Genomic DNA, 19,560 nt, shown 5'->3' with positions numbered 1-19,560 from the left:
GATGGGAATACCATTGAGGGCACAGAGTTTCCATCCCAAAAGGCTAAAATAGAAAATTCCTTATAGCCAATTCTAAAGAGCCTGCAGAATTTGCAATCAGGAAACAGACTACAGTGTCAAATCTGCTGTATTGGAGAATCGCTTCTTGAGTCGGGGTTCAAATTCTAAAAGGGCCGGATGACTTGACAGAGAGGACTTGTTGCGGAGGGGAGTTCCTCGTGATGCACAAGAGAGCGTGTACTTTTTTTATAAATTATAAACTGGGTGGTTCGAGCCCTGAATGCTGATTGGCTGAAAGCCGTGGTATATCAGACCATATACAATGGGTATGACAAAACAATAATTTTTACTCTTCTAATTACATTAGCAACCAGTTTATAATAGCAATAAGGCACCTCGGGTTTGTGGTATATTGCCAACATACCTTGGCTAAGGGCTGTATCCAAGCACTCCTTGTTGCGTCGTGCATAAGAACAGCCCTTAGGCGTGGTATAATGGCCATAAACCACACCCCTTCGGGCCTTGTTGATTAAATATAGCACAGAACATTAGTCTTTAAAAGAGAATTGGGGAATCATCCAAAGTGATACGCTAATACGTAAAGTCTTCCCAGAGCCACCAGTCATAAGCTTTAAGAGACAAACTCGTCCACAGCTACCTTCCTGGTGACTCTCAAAAGACTAAACCACAAACCCAGCTGGCTCTTTCAAATGCAACCATTGCAGAAATATTGCAGGGAAAAAGTATTTTGTTGACACAGAATATCAAGTCAAACATTTAATTAACTGTAAAACCAGCAGCTTAACAGAAGACAAGTGCCCCAAAAGAGTAGGCAACTAAGACTACCCCATGGCAAGGCACTACAGGTCCTTACACCATGGTAACCCTGCCTCCCTACAAGCTATGGGTATTGATCATGTACCGGCCTCAATCAGAAAAGGGGACCGCCTTAAACCACTAAACCAAAGGGAACTTTTTTGGTCTTACAAACTGCAGGCCACTAAGTACCCTGGTTAAAAATGAAGATATCGATTTCTCCCCATTCCTGTAGGGTCTAGTGGTCCCTTTGCTGTCATCTAGTGGACATATTGCCCAACTACCCTCTGTTTGGAAAGCAGTGGTCCATGTTTGCTGTCATCTAGTGCACTATGAAATGTATAGCTCTCCTACACCCACTCCTATTCAAGGCTAGAACTACTTTGTCTTTTCTAATACTTCTAACTTTAATATTCATTTTTATAACTTATCTATTTCACTTTTGAATGTACAATATTGTTACTAGGTGTTGTCTCATGAATATTGACCAACTACTCTGTAACCATCCCCTCTTCAATCCGCATTGATTGGGGAAAATACAATGTCTTTTGAACAAAGTATCTTTGTACTCCCTGACAAAGGCCATGCAGCCGAAACAAAACCGTTTAAAAAAAATTTGTTCAATTGAACATGCCATACAAATAAAGACATTAGTTAATTATATGAAGAGTGCCTTGGTCCTCCTTCCTTTTTGATGACCAATTTACCAAAGAGCTCCTATCTACAAAGACCTATCGTGTACCTTAGGAGTGCTTCCCTTCCTTTTTTTCTAATGCGTACCACAAAGGCTGTTGAAGAACGGTGCCAGTTTCAGTAAAAACAATCATGCTACATAAACATTGACGTGAACTGAACACACCCTTTGTCTATTACATTGAGGCTTGAGCTCTGTCCATATGCAATTCCCTCTCCACTTCCATCCACTCTGCATAACAATTCACTTCATAAGAGATACTAGTGACATCGGCTGGATTGAAGTGTTGCAGACCACACTACAATCTACATCATTTGCAGTCTACATCAGACAGTTTCCTCCACAATCTACTCCTGGGCTAAAGAGCACTTTCAATAGAGATTGAACATGTTTTTTTTTTTAGTTCATGAGTAGGCATAATATGGGCCACCCAGACAACCGCACGCTACAAAATTTTTTTAATAAAAAATGTGTTTCAGGGATTAGAGAGAAGATGACCGCGGTTGTGTCAAAGGAAAGTAGGCCGGATTCGAACCTATAACAACACTGTAGACGCGTGCCGGAGGCTGCAGCAATACCGCTAGACCAGCCAGGCCAGAAGAACAACTCTTACTTTATATTTCAGTGATTTAGCAGACACTCTCATCCAGTGTGAACTACAAGAGCAATTTGAGTTAAGTGCCTTGCTCAAGGACACAGACGGATGATTTCTCACTTAGACAGCTCAGAGACTCAAACCAGTGACCTTTCGGTTGCTGGCCCAACGCTCTTAACCACTAGGCTACCATCCAATGTAACTTTTTATTTAGACCTTTTTTGGAAGTACCCCGGCTGTGACAACAGAAATGACGACGGTTGCTCAGGGAAACTTCATTATTTGATAAGTACCTAATGTATTTTGACATTATTAAGCTTGACAAGTTTGTGAATGGCAAGATGAATGGCTGCTTCCTGGGCTTAAAGTAGAATTGGCATATTCAACGTCTCCTGGAAGGACGAATTCTAGTTCAGGATGGACCCACATCTCAATCTATGAAAGAAAACTTGAAATAGATGGCAGCATAATTGTTGGATTACTTAATTGAGCAAAAAAATTATTATAATAAACGGAGCATTTTCTAAATTCAAACGGAACCCCTACAACTGGACCAGTCCATTTTACGAGACTCCGGTTTCCACAAATCAAGTTAGAATACGGTATCGCTAAGGTTGGTCGAAAAATTATCTGTGCTACAGCAAACTGTACCTAATGGAAACCTGTAACTTTTTAACCTTTATTCAACTAGGCAAGTCAATTAAGAACACATTTTTATTGACAATGACGGCCTACACCGGACGACGCTGGGACAATTGTGCGCCGCCCTATGGGACTCCCAATCACAGCCGGTTGTGATACAGCCTGGATTCAAACCAGGGTGTCTGTAGTGACACCTCTAGCACTGAGATGCAGTGCCTTAGACCGCTGCGCCCCTCGAGAGTAACTCCCAGTATAATGTATATTTAGAAGAAAAAAAATGCAACACCAAAAAACATTACTTGGTGTTACAATCTGTAGCTATCTTGGCAGCTGAAAAGCTGCTAGCCTAACAGGGCTCTACACTGAACTTCGTTACATGGAGCACATGTGCGTTTAAGTTGAAAAATGTAGGAGCACACAAAGAAATGTAGGAGCACAATGACAAATTTAACGTAACAAGCAATTTTTTTGGTCATGATTCTGTGCTCTGAGTGCAGTGGTGCTCCTAAATTTAAATACTTAAAAGTGCACAACAGTTCTAGTAATTGGTCCTCTTATAGACATTATTAGCAATAGATATTTATTAGCTTTCTGTCAGAGTAGGTCTAATCATGTCACTGGTAGCAATTATCTGCTTTCAGAAACTAGAATACCAAAATGTTTCAAATGTTGCTTTGTTACAAATCCTGCCAACACATTGGGCCCTGTGATCGTTCCAACAGGAATCGGTTCCCAAAACTACATAAATAACAAGGACGTCAACAAACAATGCATACAACGTAGCATGATCAATTCACCTAGCTAACTAGCTGCCGAATAGGCATCAACTCACCACGTAGCTTATTCTTAATGCTTGTCCATAGGCTACCGGTGTGAGGACAGACTTTTTTCGTGGAAAAAAATTATAATAATTGCTCACTCCCTACCTGGTATCTTACTCTGCCGCTATACAACGTTGTATGCGTGTTTTACGAAGTTTTTGGAACCTATTCCTGTTGGAACGTTCCACAAATTATACCCACCCATGAGGAAATGCGTTTTGCACCATTCACTAGACGGCTATTAGCCCAATAACGGACTAAAGGAGCCTAACGTTACTGTACTCATTTTAGTCCAAGGCCCTTCCATGTTCTGTTTAAAGGATAATTTTCTCTGGAAACCAAAACAAACTCCATCTAAACGTGAAACGATTCTCAATTGCGGTAACGGTCCTAGAAACATACATCCCTCTACTTTCACATCACAAATGCAAAACACACCACTTACTGTACACTGAGTGACCCGGTTAACACAGTTGCAGCCTACAGTCATTTTTAGTGGCTTCCGTCTTCGCTGTAAACATGGACATATGGCGGTGTACCGAACCGTAATCATTTAAAGGTGTAGTAATTTTAACTCTTTAAAAAAAAAAAGTATTTATCTAATCTGAAGGATACGTGTCTTATGTTTCCAAAACCATACCGCAAGGAACGCGTCTTAACGTTTAGAGCAAGCTTCGGGGCTCTTAGTATCTTCTGACCGGGGCAGTTTTATCTGCTAAAGCAGTTAGCGTCAATGAATGGGGTAGCTGGCTATTAGTCCATTACATGGGCAAATTGGATAGCTATGTGCTGAAGTCAGAGACAATCGCATAACATTAGTCACACAGTCATTAACTAGCTAGCAAGAAGCTGCCTAGCAATATCCATATTCCTGTATCTATAACAGATATACCGTTACGGGTATGGTAGCTGTAGCTAACGTTACTTACGATTCAGTGAAGTGGTTAAGGAGAAAGTAGAGTAAATGCATGTAACCAATGCGTCCAGCTAAAAATGTTGGATGCCTTCTTCTTCGATGGAGTTTAACTTCTTCTTCGATGAGGATTAACGGCGGTTGACATCCAATATGTTGCATTACCGCCACCTACTAGACTGGAGTACAACTCCCTTATACTTCGCTTGAAAAAATTAAAACGATAACATATACTCTACCATCTGACACTACACTCACACATATATATATATATATTGAATATATAATAACACCACCCTATTCCACTATTTAAATATATTCAACTCTACCTCATGTCAACAACCTGAAAGAATGGGACATCACCACTTAACACACCCTGTAACTCTTCTGATGTCAAGTCTCGCACACCTAATTATCTCTCTGCAGCTGCCACCACAACCTCAATTTTCTGCGACTTATGTCCCAACCCTGCAGTACAGTTGATAACATTGCTATAAATGCTAAAAGTCCATTACTGACACATATATCACTTGTTGGCCTACCCCTCTGTGCTGGTAAAGATCTACTACACACACCACTCCTCACAGGATCCCTCCCCATTGACCCATCTTCCTATACTTTCTTCACTGCCTCAGCATGACAACTTCTGACCTACTCTAACCTTGGAAACCTCAACCTGCCTCTCTCGCACGGGACATTTCTGATCCCCAGCCCCATGGGCACCCCTACAATTACCACATACCACTACTCTCCCCAATGCTACACATTCCTTTGTCTCATGCCCTTCGCATACTTCTCACACTTAGGAACCTTGCTCCAACACACTGCTGCCACACCCCCTTAAGCTTGACACCTATAACAACATAATGTATTCAGCGCAAAAGCTTGTACAGGATAATGTATATATCCTAACATCACTTTGTCTGGCAAAGACTCAACATCAAAACTCAAAAGATGTTTCACCACCCTATCTGCGTCGCACCAAACAATGAGCATCACAAACACCGGGATTCTTCCCCTTCAGTTGGTAAACTTTTAACATTTACTGCTACCCCAGTAATCACTCCATTCAATGGCGCCATTTTCTTGAGAGTGAAACAATTCACATTTCTTGCCCCCATTCGTTTAACACGGAGCACCATCTCCCTCTCACCAGCAGAAACACAAACCATTTTCACAAGACCATTTCACCGATTCCACAGTACCCAACCCTGATTCCACAAATGGATCAGCTAAAAGGCAAGGGTCCACTTTTTCACAAAACTTCACTCCTACTGTCACAGACTCATCTTTATCCTGACCATTGGTGCAAAGCCTAGGACTCCGAAAACTTCACCCCACCTCCCACCTCCAATACTTCGACCTCATTCACTTCCATTTCTCCTCCTGTCTTCAGCTCTCTCTGCTTACACTTTCTGCCATTCTTCTTTAACAAACCATCTCCCTTTTCCCAGCCATTATTAACCAACTCAAGCTCACCGTCTTCCTCTCTCTCTCACTTAAACCTCCTCTGCCTCCCTTTGTCCCTCCATTCCTCCTATGTATTCCAAGTAAACGTCTCCTTATGATAATACTGCACTTCTCCTGACATACATCTTGTTCTTGCTTTTTCAAGGGACGCCATTTATCCGGGTGTCACAATTTCCATACAATCAGCACGAACCCCTCGGGATGTATAGCGCTCAACATTGCATCCCACTTATAAAGCAGTTGTTTAGTCTTGATGTTATTCTTTATTAAAAGCTACCGCAACACTTTTCCATTTCAAACAAGCGCGCTCTTCTAACCACCGCAATGTCTCGATGAAGTTATCCTTTTTTGATAAAACTATACTAAATATATTATCACCAAATAATGTATTAAAACACACATAAGATGGCGCCGAAGAGGATGGCAGACGTTTTACATGCACGTAACCAATTGTGTTATTTTGTTAGTTTTTTTGCTTTGTTTGTAACTTATTTTCTAACCTTATTTTGTATATAATGTTGCTGCTACCGTCTCTTATGACCGAAAATAACTTCTGGACATCAGAACTGGGATTACTCCCCATGAACTGGAAGAAGCCTTTTCCTTCAACGAGTCTGACGAGAAAGATATAATGCTCTCCCGGGAACAGTCCCAGGTCCCCGTCATTTGCGTGAAGAAAAGACAGAGGAAAAAAGGACGCAGATCGGGTTGCCTTTTGAGAATCCGTAGACGAGCGAGTAAAATCCCACTGCCATCAATTCTACTTGCTAACATTCAATCATTGGAAAATAAAATTGATGACCTACGATTACGATTATCCTACCAAAGGAACATTAAGGCACTGTAATATCTTATGTTTCACCGAGTTGTGGCTGAACGACGACACGGATAATATAGAGCTGAAGGGATTTTCAATACACCGGCAGAACAGAGAAGCTACGTCTGGTAGGACGAGGGGTGGGGGTGTATGTCTTTTTGTCAATAACAGCTGGTGCGCAATGTCTAATATTAAAGAAGTCTCGAGGTATTGCTCGCCTGAGGTAGAGTACCTTATGATAAGCTGTAGACCACACTACCGACCAAGAGAGTTCTCATCTATATAATTCATAGCCGTCTATTTACCACCACATGCCGATGCTGGCACTAAGACCGCACACAACCAACTCTATAAGGCCATAAGCAAACAAGAAAATATTGACCCAGAAGCGGTGCTAGTCCTAGTGGCCGGGGACTTTAATGCAGGCAAACTTAAATCAGATTTACCACATTTTTACCAGCATGTCACATGTGCAACCAGAGGGAAAAAAAACTCTAGATCTCCTTTACTCCACACACAGAGATGCATACAAAGCTCTCCCCCGCCCTCCATTTGGCAAATCTGACCATAATTCTATCCTCCTGATTCCTGCTTACAAGCAAAAACTAAAGCAGGAAGTACCAGTGACTCGCTCAATACGGAAGTGGTCAGATGACGCGAATGCTAAGCTACAGGACTGTTTTGCTAGCACAGACTTGAATATGTTCCAGGATTCATCCAATGGCATTGAGGAGTATACCACCACAGTCATCGGCTTCATCAATAAGTAAATCGATGACGTCATTCCCACAGTGAGCGTACATACATATCCCAACCAGAAGCCATGGATTACAGGCAACATCCGCATCGAGCTAAAGGCTAGAGCTGCCGCTTTCAAGGAGCAGGACACTAATGGGGACGCCTATAAGAAATCCCGCTATGCCCTCAAACGAACCATCAAACAAGCAATACAGGATTAAGATTGAATCCTACTACACTGGCTCTGACACTCATCAGATGTGGGAGTGCTTGAAAACTATTACGGACTACAAAGTGAAACACAGACGCGAGCTGCCCAGTGACGTGAGCCTACCAGATGAGCTAAATGCCTTTTTCTGCTCGCTTTGAGGCAAGCAACACTGAATTATGCATGAGAGCACCAGCTGTTCTGGAAGACTGTGAAGACCTTTAAACAGGTCAACATTCACAAAGCCGCGGGGCCAGATGGATTACCAGGACGTGTACTCAAAGCATGCACGGTCCAACTGGCAAGTGTCTTCACTGACATTTTCAACCTCTCCCTGACTGAGTCTGTAATACCTACATGTTTCAAGCAGACCACCATAGACCCTGTACCCAAGGAAGCGAAGGCAACCTGCCTAAATGATTACTGCCCCAGAGCATTCATGTCAGTAGCCATGAAGTGCTGTGAAAGGCTGGTCATGGCTCATATCAACAGCATTCTCCCGGATACCCTAGACCCATTCCAATTCGCATACCGCCCCAACAGATCCACAGATGAAGCAATCTCAATTGCACTCCACATTGCCCTTTCCCACCTGGACAAAAGGAACACCTATGTGAGAATGCTGTTCATTGACTACAGCTCAGCGTTCAACACCATAGTGCCCACAAAGCTCATCACTAAGCTAAGGACCCTGGGACTAAACACCTCCCTCTGCAACTGGATCCTGGACTTCCTGACGGGCCACCCCCAGGTGGTAAGGGTAGACAACAACACGTCTGCCACGCTGATCCTCAACACTGGGGCCCCTTAGGGGTGTGTACGTAGTCCCCTCCTGTACTCCCTGTTCACCCACGACTGCGTGGCCAAACATGACTCCAACGCTATCATTAAGTTTGCTGACGACACAACAGTGGTAGACCTGATCACCGACAACAATGGGACAGCCTATAGGGAGGAAGTCAGAGACCTGGCAGTGTGGTGCCAGGACAACAACCTCTCCCTCAATGTGAGCAAGACAAAGGACCTGATCATGGACTACAGGAAAAGGCTGGCCGTACAGGCCCCCATTAACATCAATGGGGCTGTAGTGGAGCGGGTCGAGAGTTTCAAATCCAAAAGATTTGGCAGGTCCTCAAACAAACAAATGGGTACAAAACTCATCGCGGACCAGAGAAAACGTGCAACATCTATTTAAAATAAACAATTCCGAAAAAAGACATGGGGGGAACAGAGGGTTAAATACACAACATGTAATGAGGGAAATTGAGACCAGGTGTGTGAGAAGACAAGACAAAACAAATGGAAAATGAAAAGTGGATCGATGATGGCTAGACGACCGGCGACGCCGACCGCCGAGCACCGCCCGAACAAGGAGTGGACCCGACTTTGGTGGAAGTCGTGACAGTACCCCCCCCTCCTTGACGCGCGGCTCCAGCAGCGCGCCAACACCGGCCTCAGGGACGACCCGGAGGGTGAGGCCCAGAGCGATCTGGACTGAGACGGTGGAACTCCTGCAACATTGAAGGGTCCAACACGTCCTCGACCGAAACCCAGCACCTCTCCCCCGGACCGTACCCCTCCCACACCACGGGGTACTGAAGGCCCCTCGCCCGACGCCTCGAATCCAGTATGGAGCGAACGGAGTATGCCGGGGCCCCCTCGATGTACAGGGGGCGGAGGAACCTCCAGCACCTGAGACTCCTGGAGTGGGCCAGCCACCACCGTCCTGAGGAGAGACACATGGAACAAGGGGTTAATATGGTAATCGGGGTGAAGCTGTAACCTGTAACAAACCTCGTTCACTCTCCTCAGGACTTTAAATGGCCCCACAAACCGCGGACCCAGCTTCCGGCAGGGCAGGCGGAGTGGCAGGTTTCGAGTCGAGAGCCAGGGCCTCACTGCGGTGACGGTCTACACTGTTTTTCTGGCGCAGCACGGCCCGCTGAAGATGAACACAGGCAGCTACCCATGTCTCCGCGCACCTGAACCATTCGTCCATCACAGGAGCCTCGGTCTGACTCTGATGCCAAGGCGCCAGAACCGGCTGGTACCCCAGTATGCACTGGAAGGGGGAGAGGTTAGTGGAGGAGTGGCGGAGCGAGTTCTGTGCAATCTCGGCCCAGGGCACGAACGCCGCCCACTCCCCCGGCCGGTTCTGATAATAAGACCGCAGAAACCTGCCCACATCCTGGTTTACTCTCTCCACCTGTCCATTACTCTCGGGATGAAATTGAGGCTGATCGAGACCCCCAGATGTTCCATGAACGCCTTCCAGACCCTCGAAGTGAGCTGGGGCCCTCGATCAGACACTATATCCTCAGGCACACCGTATTGCCGGAAGATGTGCGTCAACAAGGCCTCCGCAGTCTGTAGGGCCGTAGGGAGACCGGGCAGAGGGAGGAGACGGCAAGACTTAGAGGACCGATCCACAACGACCAGGATCGCGGTGTTACACTGTGAGGGGGAGATTGGTAAGGAAATCCACCGACAGGTGCGACCACAGCCGTTGTGGAACGGGTAAGGGGTGTAGCTTCCCTCTGGGCAGGTGCCTAGGAGCCTTACACTGGGCGCACACCGAGCAGGAGGAAACATAAACTCTCACGTCCTTAGCCAAGGTAGGCCATCAGTACCTTTCGCTCAAACAGCGCACTCTCCGACCAATCCCAGGATGACCAGAGGAGGGTGACGTGTGGGCCCAATGGATCAACCGGTCATGGACAGCAGACAGGACGTACAGACGGCCAGCGGAACACTGGATGGGAGCGGGCTCTGCACGCAACGCCTGCTCGATGTCCGCATCCAGCTCCCACACCACCGGCGCTACCAGGCAGGAGGCCGAGAGTATGGGAGTATGATCAATGGGCCGCTCCTCTGTGTCATACAGTCGGGACAGTGCGTCTGCCTTCACGTTCTGGGAGCCTGGTCTGTAGGACAGGGTGAAAACAAAACAAGTGAAAAACAAGGCCCACCTTGCCTGACGAGGGTTGAGGCCTTGGTTTAACCCCTTCACGCTGAAGAGGCTTGAATTTTTTAGCTCTAACCTTAGACTTGGCGGTGACTTAGTGTCCCCCTGAGTGACAGAAAACTGAGCCAATCACGGCACAACGCTCCGTATTTTTTGCTGGCTTGCCCCAACACCACAGAAAGCACTGAGCTAGGCTGAAACACCTGCATTTTGGAGGTGGCTTACTCAAGAAAACAAAAGAGAGACCATGTCTGTATGCATCTTTATTAACTCAATGAAAAAAAATTAATATGTGACATGTATTAATGCCAAAATAACAGGCAAAACAAACTAATTTCTTTGCTAAAAATGTGGGGCTCAAAACAGGTGGGGCCCTGCCACATCTGCCATGAATGACGGGTCGCACTGGGCGTGCCCAAATGTTCCTGTGCATTCAGGCAATTTACTGCCTTTAAGTCTCATTTATATAGGAACCACAAGGGATATCAAAGGTCTGTGAAAAGTGTTCAATTTCAACCAGCAGACAACATTTTGATTTTCCCAATAGACATTTGTCAGTTTAGATGTTTAGATTTTACTAAATGTATTCTCATTTGAAGGATCATTTGCAAGAGGGCAGAGAAATTAGTTGCCATTTTATGGGATGTGAAAAAACATGCTGTTAAATCTACATTTGCGTCTCATATATCCAGAAAACACAAAAACAGCTCAGTCAAACATGCATATGGTAACACAAACTGAAAATGTTACTGAGAACCCTGGCGTGTCAGAGAATTACTTTTCCGAGGACCTAGAGGCAGGCAGCCCCTTGGACAGTGTTGATGAAGCTCTTATTTTTTTATTTTTTTTAAACGTACACTTTTATTTAAAGCTTCAGGTAGAGTTATTGTTACATGTCTCTGTCATTCAGTCTATTATTGAAGAATTTCAAGATATTTATGATTTTGGTCAATCACATCTTTTTTCATAGGTCAAGGAGAAGTTGGGTGTACTTGGCATTCCTGAGAATGATATAAAATTTGTAATTGAAGAGCTCCAAAAGGAGGATCTTCTCAAGGCCTGTAACGGTTCTTCATGAACAGATCAGCGTCAGAAGACTATCTTTAAAAACACTTTAAATTATGTTGAACCTGTGCCCTTGTATTTAGGCACTATGCCATTTTTGAGTCAAAGACATTCAAGACACAGTATGAGAAAGATATTTGGGATGGATAGAATATTGCAGACAATGCTTTATTCTTTAGCCTTAATTAAGCATCATCTTTAGCCTTAATTCTAAACTGGGCAAATAAAGAAACGTCCCTTTTTCAGGACCCGGTCTTAAGATAATTCGTAAAAATCCAAATAACTTCACAGATCTTAATTGTAAAGGGTTTAAACACTGTTTCCCATGCTTGTTCAATGAACCACAAACAATTAATGAACATGTACCTGTGAAACGGTCGTTAAGACACTAACAGCTTACAGACGGTAGGCAATTCGGTCACAGTTATGAAAACTTAGGACACTAAAGAGGCCTTTTTACTGACTCTGAAAAACACCAAAAGAAAGATGCCCAGGGTCCTGCTCATCTGCATGAACGTGCCTTAGGCATGCTGCAAGGAGGCATGAGGACTACAGATGTGGCCAGGGCAATACATTTCAATGTCTATACTATGAGACACTTAAGACAGCGCTACAGGGAGGCGGACATCTGATCGTCCTCGCAGAGGAAGACCGCATGTAACAACACCTGCACAAGATCGGTACATCCGAACATCACACCTGCGGGACAGGTACAGGATGGCAACAACAACTGCCTGAGTTACACCAGGAATGCACAATCCCTCCATTAGTGCTCGGACTGTCCGCAATAGGCTGAGAGGGGCTGGACTGAGGGCTTTAAGGCCTATTGTAAGGCAGGTCCTCACCAGACAAGACCGGCAACAACGTCTCCTATGGGCACAAACCCATCGTCATTGGACCAGACAGGACTGGCTCAAAGTGTTCTTCACTGAAGAGTTGCGGTTTTGTCTCACCTGGGGTAATGGTCTGATTCGCGTTTATCATCAAAGGAATGAGCATTACACTCTGGAACGAGGATCGATTTGGAGGTGGAGGGTCTGTCATGGTCTGGGGCAGTGTCACAGCATCATCGGACTGAACTTGTTGTCATTGCAGGCAATCTCAAAGCTGTGCATTATAGGGAAGACATCCTCCTCCCTCATGTGGTACCCTTCCTGCAGGCTCATCCTGACATGACACTCCAGCATGAAAATGCCACCAGCCATACTGCTCGTGATTTCCTGCAAGACAGGAATGTCAGTGTTCTGCCATGACCAGCGAAGAGCCCGGATCTCAATCCCATTGAGCACGTCTGGGACCTGTTGGATCGGAGGGTGAGGGCTAGGGCCATTCCCCCAACAAAATGTCTGAGAACTTGCAGGTACCTTGGTGGAAGAGTGGGGTAACATCTCACAGCAAGAACTGGCAAATCTGGTAAAGTCCATGAAGTGTAGATGCACTGCAGTACTTAATGCAGCTGGTGGCCACACCAGATACTGACTGTTACTTTTGAGTTTGATCCTCCCTTTGTTCAGGGACACATTATTCCATTTCTGTTAGTCACATGTCTGTGGAACTTGTTCAGTTTATGTCTCAGCTGTTGAATCGTGTTATGTTCAAAGAAATATTTACACATATTAAGTTTGCTGAAAATAAACGCAGTTGACAGTGAGAGGACGTTTCTTTTTTTTATATCAAGATGCATTTGAGGTTGCAAATCCTTCAGGACCAGGGAAAAAGAAACACAAGGTGTTTTCTTTCAATCTTACTCTAGGTGACATTTTGCCTTATAACAGGTCAAATATTGATCACATGCAACTAGTCCTTCTGTGCAGAGAGCAAGCTTTTAAGCATTTTGAACAGGAATTAGTTCTTAACCCATCGCTAAGAGATCTTAAGGAGCTAGGGGATGGTGGTATTGTTTTAGCAGATGGACGCGTTTTTATGTGCCATAGCTGGACATAATCTGGAATCTCACAGTATTGGGGCCAAGCGGAAAATTTCAGCCAGCGTACATATTTTTGTCGATACATTGACAGAGCAACATTTGAGTTGAATCCACCGTCAACTGGTTAAACAAGAACTGCCCAGTCCTATAAAGGACATGTCAAGTACATAGAAGCTGGGGTGTCAAATTTGATTCTCTATTTTATACCTTTATTTAACCAGGCAGTCAGTTAAGAACAAATTTGTATTTTCAATGACGGCCTAGGAACAGTGGGTTAACTGCCTTCAGGGGCAGAACGACAGATTTGTACCTTGTCAGCTCAGGGGTTTGAACTCGCAACCTTCCGTTTACTAGTTACTAGTCCTACGCTCTAACCACTAGGCTACCCTGCTGCCCCAGGGTAGCCTAGTGCTACCCGAGCTTAGGTACTTCCACATTTGCCAGCCTGAACTGCCTCCTTGCCTTGGTCATGACCTCTCCGAGGGCATCGTCTCTATTGACCTTACACTGTTCATTAATCATTTGGTCAGTCAAGAGAAACATTTGACATATTTTGAATTTAACCGATGCATCAGCCAATTTAAACACCTTGGGAGTGATGGTAATGACAAACGTCCTGAGATAAGTCCTGGCAGTGAGAAGCTAAGTGAACATTCTGTACAAAACAGGAGGTGATGCAGCATACTTCAGACACTATTGAAGACATTAGGGGATCTAATCATCTTTCTAAAATGTTGTCTGGATGTGCTCTTTGTTTTCACAGATGTTTTGCTGGAGTCATCCACTGGCTCGAAGACCGCCACAGCAGAGGCCGTCAGCAAGTAAAGCAGAAAGGGAGTGGAGAAGAACAGAAACACAATTAATGCACGTCTGTATATGTCAGGAAGATAATGGACTTTGTGTTTTACACCTTAAGTGTTTGAAAATGATCTAGTATGCACTGAAATTGGTACATTTTTGAGGAAGTAATGCCACTTTGGCTGTTTGGAAATGTCTGGTATTTACTCAACTTGAGAGGACAAACCTTGAAGCTTGAATGCATAATTGGACATCTGGGAATAGGAGAAAAATATCCATTGAGATCTTTTCTAACCATAATCTCACATAATTAAAAAGTCCAATTACCCTTCCCAAAACGACATACTCTGCATTTAAACTGGGAGTGAAGGTAATGACAAACCTAAAATAAGGCCAGACAGACATGTTGAGAGTAGGCTTACCCATCTTAGTAGGAAACATGTTTTTTGGAGCTCAACGCGAGGCAATGCAATTTGAGAGTTACCTGTGTCTGAAAGGTTATTTTCAAAGCTAAGATACATACAGTATACCAGCTCCTTTCTTATCTGTAATGCGGTCACTTTCTATGCTGGAACAGTTAAACATGCACCTTATTCAGGACGTTGATCTATTTCGATAATTGATACAATTGAAACCTTTTTGTGGGAAAAAATGGCTTGCATCTGATTGCATGTTTGTCATCACATACAAGCTAGAATACCATTAAACATCATTTTGCAAAATGTATTAATTTGTAAAGTTAGATGCTTGTATTTTCAGATGTACACTTTGATAGGGGAAAGGTGTAACAATGTATGCCGAGAGTCAGGAAGCAAGTTCAGGGAGCGAGTGTTTTAATAAATAAAACGGGACATAATACAAAACAAGAAATACGAACAACGCACAGACAAGAAGCAATGACGCCTGAGGAAGGAACCAAAGGGAGTGACATATAAAGGGCAGGTAATCAAGGAGGTGATGGAGTCCAGGTGAGGGTCATTATGCACGTAATGCTGGTGACAGGTGTGCACCATAACGAGCAGCCTGGTGACCTAGAGGCTGGAGAGGGAGCACATGTGACAGTACCCCCTCCCCAATCCGCAGCTCCAGCCGCAGGGCACCGACCAAGATGGCGATCCCGGTGATCAGGAGCGGACCGGGGGAACCTGTCGATTCGGCTGAGGCGCGGGAGCATGACGACCTAGAGCGCCGGAGAGAGAGCATACGTGACAGTACCCCCTCCCCGGCACTTTTAGCTCCAGCCGCAGGACGCCAACCAAAGGGACAATCCCCTGGGATCCAGACCGGACACCACCGCTGAGGCGCAGAAACCTGACGAACCGGCTGAGATGTGAGAGTCTGATGAGCCGGCTGAGACCTCCCTGGTTGCCTCAGTCGAGGCATGGGAGCCTGTCGAGCCCGCTGAGGCATGGGAGCCTGTCGATCCTGCTGAGGTATGGAAACCCGTTGGGCCAGCTGAGGCAGGGGAACCCGACAAACTGGTTGAGGCCTCCCAGGTAGCTCCGGTTCGGACACCCGGACCCGACATCACCTCCAACAGCAAAACAAACAAAAGAACACTCCCCGATGCTTCCCTTTGTTGAGTCGTCATTCTGTAATGATGTACACTGAGAGTCAGGAAGCAAGTTCAGGGAGTGAATACATTTAATTAATAAATGAACAAACCAAGAAACACGAACAGCGCACCGACATGAAACAGATACAGGAAACAATGACGACTGGGGAAGAAACCAAATGGAGTGACATGTATAGGGCAGGTAATCAAGTAGGTGATGGGAGTCCAGGTGAGTGTCATTATGCGCGTAATGCTGGTGACAGGTGTGCGTCACAACGAGCAGCCTGGTGACCTAGAGGCCGGAGAGGGAGCACACGTGACAAAAGGTGTAGAGTAGGTTTGTAATTGAGGCGTTTGTGATGCAGCCCACTTAGCTCAAGTTTATTTTATGGGAGCTTATTGAATGTGATGGTCACTTTTTTGGTTTGTTTACATTAAACCATGCTTAAGAACATATTATTTGTTTTGTGTTTACTTGTTTTGGTAATGCAAATGTTTACAGTACTATTGGCATGTTACTGTAAAAGCACATACAGCAAAAATAGAATAATAAATTACAGTAATTTAATGCAATTCGAGTAAATCCTGTACATTTTGTAGATACAAGTAATTACTGTAAAATAAAAGCACAATAATATATTCTAATTAGAAAGGTGTATAGGTACTGTAAAAATACAGACAATTGCTGTTATTTATAAACAATAAGTTATTGTAGTACATCTACAGCAACATGTTGTAATTCTAATTTACAGTAAAACTGTTTTACGGTACTTTACTGGCAACTTTTTTGCCGTTAATTTACTGTAATTTCTACAGTAAATGTTTTACAGTGCAGCCAACAAGTGCTCAGCATATGTGGGAACTCCTTCAAGACTGTTGGAAAAACATTCCAGGTGAAGCTGGTTGAGAGAATGCAAAGCGTGTGCAAAGCTGTCATCAAGGCAAAGGGTGGTGTCACGTTCGTCCTATGAATCGGACCAAGGTGCAGCGTGGTATGCGTACATTCTTCTTTATTAAAATAATGAACACTGAACAAACTAACAAAATAACTAAACGAACCGTGAAGCTAATATGAATAGCGCAGACAGGCAACTAAACATAGAACAAGATCCAACTAACACCAAAGGGAAATGGGTACCTAAATATGATCCCCAATCAGAGACAACGATAAACAGCTGCTTCTGATTGGGAACCATGACAGGCCACCATAAACATAGAAATCACCAAGACCTAGAAAACCCTAGACATACAAAAACCCTAGACATACAAAACCATAGACATACAAAAACCATAGACATACAAAAACCCTAGACAATCCAAAAACTAGCGTACCCACCCTAGTCACACCCTGTCCTAACCAAAATATAAAGAAAACAGAGATATCTCAGGTCAGGGCGTGACAGGTGGCTACTTTGAATAATCTAAAATATATTTTTGGTTATTACATGATTCTATATGTGTTATTTCATAGTTTTTATGTCTTCACTATTATTCTACAATGTAGAAAACAGTAAAAATAAAGAAAAACCCTTGAAAGAGTAGGTGTGTCCAAACTTTTATATATTTATAAAATGGGTGGTTCGAGCATGGTAAATCATGCCGTATACCACGGGTATGACAAAAGATGTATTTTTACTGCTCTAATTACGTTGGTAACCATACAGTATGTAACTACATATAAAAGTGGGTAAAACAGTATGTAAACACATATCCTAACTAATGTCAATGCTAACTAATGTCAATGCACCTTTATGACTCAAAGAGTCAACTATAAGTTTAATTTTTTAGCTCTCCTAGCTGTGCTGTTGAGGAACTAGAGCAAGCACACTTGTAGTTGTTTCATTTGGAATTACAACCCTGCATCCCTGCCATCACACAATTAATCACACAATTACTGTTGTTGTTTACGCAATACAAAAACGTCCCATTTATAAATCTCCATATACGGGTAGGAGTGTAAAGGGCTACATGAAATTATACATATTTTTATTATTATTATTATTATTATTGGCCCAGGGTAGACAAAAATGTGATTTTCTTGTGTTTTATATATTTCCACACTATGAGGTTGGGATAACAATGTGAAACTGCGAAAATGATGATAACTCCCTTTTAGGCTAAGAACTGTTTGAAAAGACTGCCTGAAATTTCAGCCTATTCTGGTGGGATTCATTTTTGTTTCTCTTTGACCATTTTAATTGAAAACAATCACAGTACGGTTCTTAATTCTTACACAGAAATGATTTAATGTTGAGATAAAAAACGACTCAATTGGACCTCAATTGAACTATTTTTCAAGAAATCACAGAATAGTTTGACAACCCTGTTTGTAAGCTTTCAAATGACAGGCCACCATAAACATACAAATCACCAAGACCTAGAAAACCCTATAGAAAACCCTAACTCAACTGTTTATCTTTTTCAGCGATGAAGTCATGGATGTCTCTAGCCAAGAATTCTCAACTCCATGATACCCGGTGCAGTTGAGAGGCGAGGAGATGGGTTTTGGCAAAGTGTCGTCTACCTCTGACTACATCGAGTCGGTATCAGTCGATACTTATAAAAATGTCCATTCTTTCATGCATACCTTCTAACTATATTTGTCCTGTGCAGTGGCGACCCGTCATTCAGGGCAGGCGGGGTAGAGCCCCACCTGTTTTGAGCCACATATTTTTTGCAAAAATATATTTTTGGGGGCTTACCTGTTTTGTATGTTATTTTGGTATTAATACATGTCACATATCAGTTTGCAAACAAATGTAAAAAAGAATATATATAATTGAGTTAATAAAGCCACATACAAACATGGCCTTTTTTTTGTTTTCTTGAGTAAGGCAGCTCCAATATGCAGGTGTTTCAGCCTAGTTCAGCGCTTTCTGTGGTGGTGGTGGGGCAAGCCAGCAGAAAATACAGAGCGTTGCGCCGTAATTGGCTCAGGGTTCTGTCACTCATGGGGACTTTACATCACTGCCAAGTGTAAGAGAAGACCTTAAAATTTTAGCCCTTCGGCTGCTGCCATAGAAGTGCCCATCCAAGAAGGCTCAAGGTCATTGGCCACAGATAAAATTACGTCAAATCACGTTATATGTACAGTAGCTCTGATTGGACTGATCATGTCGACATCATACTTTCACAATCTTAGCTAGCAGTCATCATCATGAATCAAGTCGACAATCTACTGGCAAATCCTTTTAAATCCTTGTCATAATATGAAGGAACTATATCTCGGTGATATTTCTGCTGTGTACAGCCTTGACAGATCCCATGGGATGACGCGGTGCACTCTACGCTGATAAGCCCATCCTTTGCCATGTTATAGCCCTATTCAGACAGGTATAACTAGAGATGCTGGTATTGTAATTATTATCAGAGCTTGTGCATTCTTCCAGAGGAGATGATGATTCACACAGGATTAGTTTTCCCAAACTTCTCCCTGTAATTCTTAATTCTTTTCAAATTGCATTGACTCCTACGAAGATATTTCAAAGTTATGTCTGGACAATAATAGGCTACCCCGATAACTCGTGCTTGATTGT

The 19,560-nt window shown here is 43.7% G+C and overlaps 1 protein-coding gene across 3 annotated transcripts in view; it reads right to left on the bottom strand.

The window, feature by feature from the left end:
• Positions 1–4,623, bottom strand: part of wdr25 (WD repeat domain 25) — a 37,808-nt gene extending 33,185 nt beyond the window's left edge. Inside the window, exon 1 of one of the 3 annotated variants that reach the window (XM_031788432.1) lies at positions 4,498–4,623. Coding sequence is in view for 1 of the 3 variants with exons in the window: in XM_031788431.1 (XP_031644291.1) it covers positions 4,014–4,121 (108 nt within the window). In the remaining 2 variants the exon portion in view is untranslated. Of the gene's footprint in view, positions 1–4,013; positions 4,143–4,497 lie in introns of those variants that run through there. The other 2 variants (XM_031788433.1, XM_031788431.1) reach the window with 2 other exon arrangements.
• Between the last annotated feature and the right edge of the window lie 14,937 nt (positions 4,624–19,560).

Source organism: Oncorhynchus kisutch, linkage group LG14 (assembly GCF_002021735.2).
Source record: "Oncorhynchus kisutch isolate 150728-3 linkage group LG14, Okis_V2, whole genome shotgun sequence".
In the NCBI taxonomy this organism is placed as follows: domain Eukaryota; kingdom Metazoa; phylum Chordata; class Actinopteri; order Salmoniformes; family Salmonidae; genus Oncorhynchus; species Oncorhynchus kisutch.
Note: the sequence above shows the minus strand (reverse complement) of the source record. Positions and strands in the feature narration are given on the sequence as shown.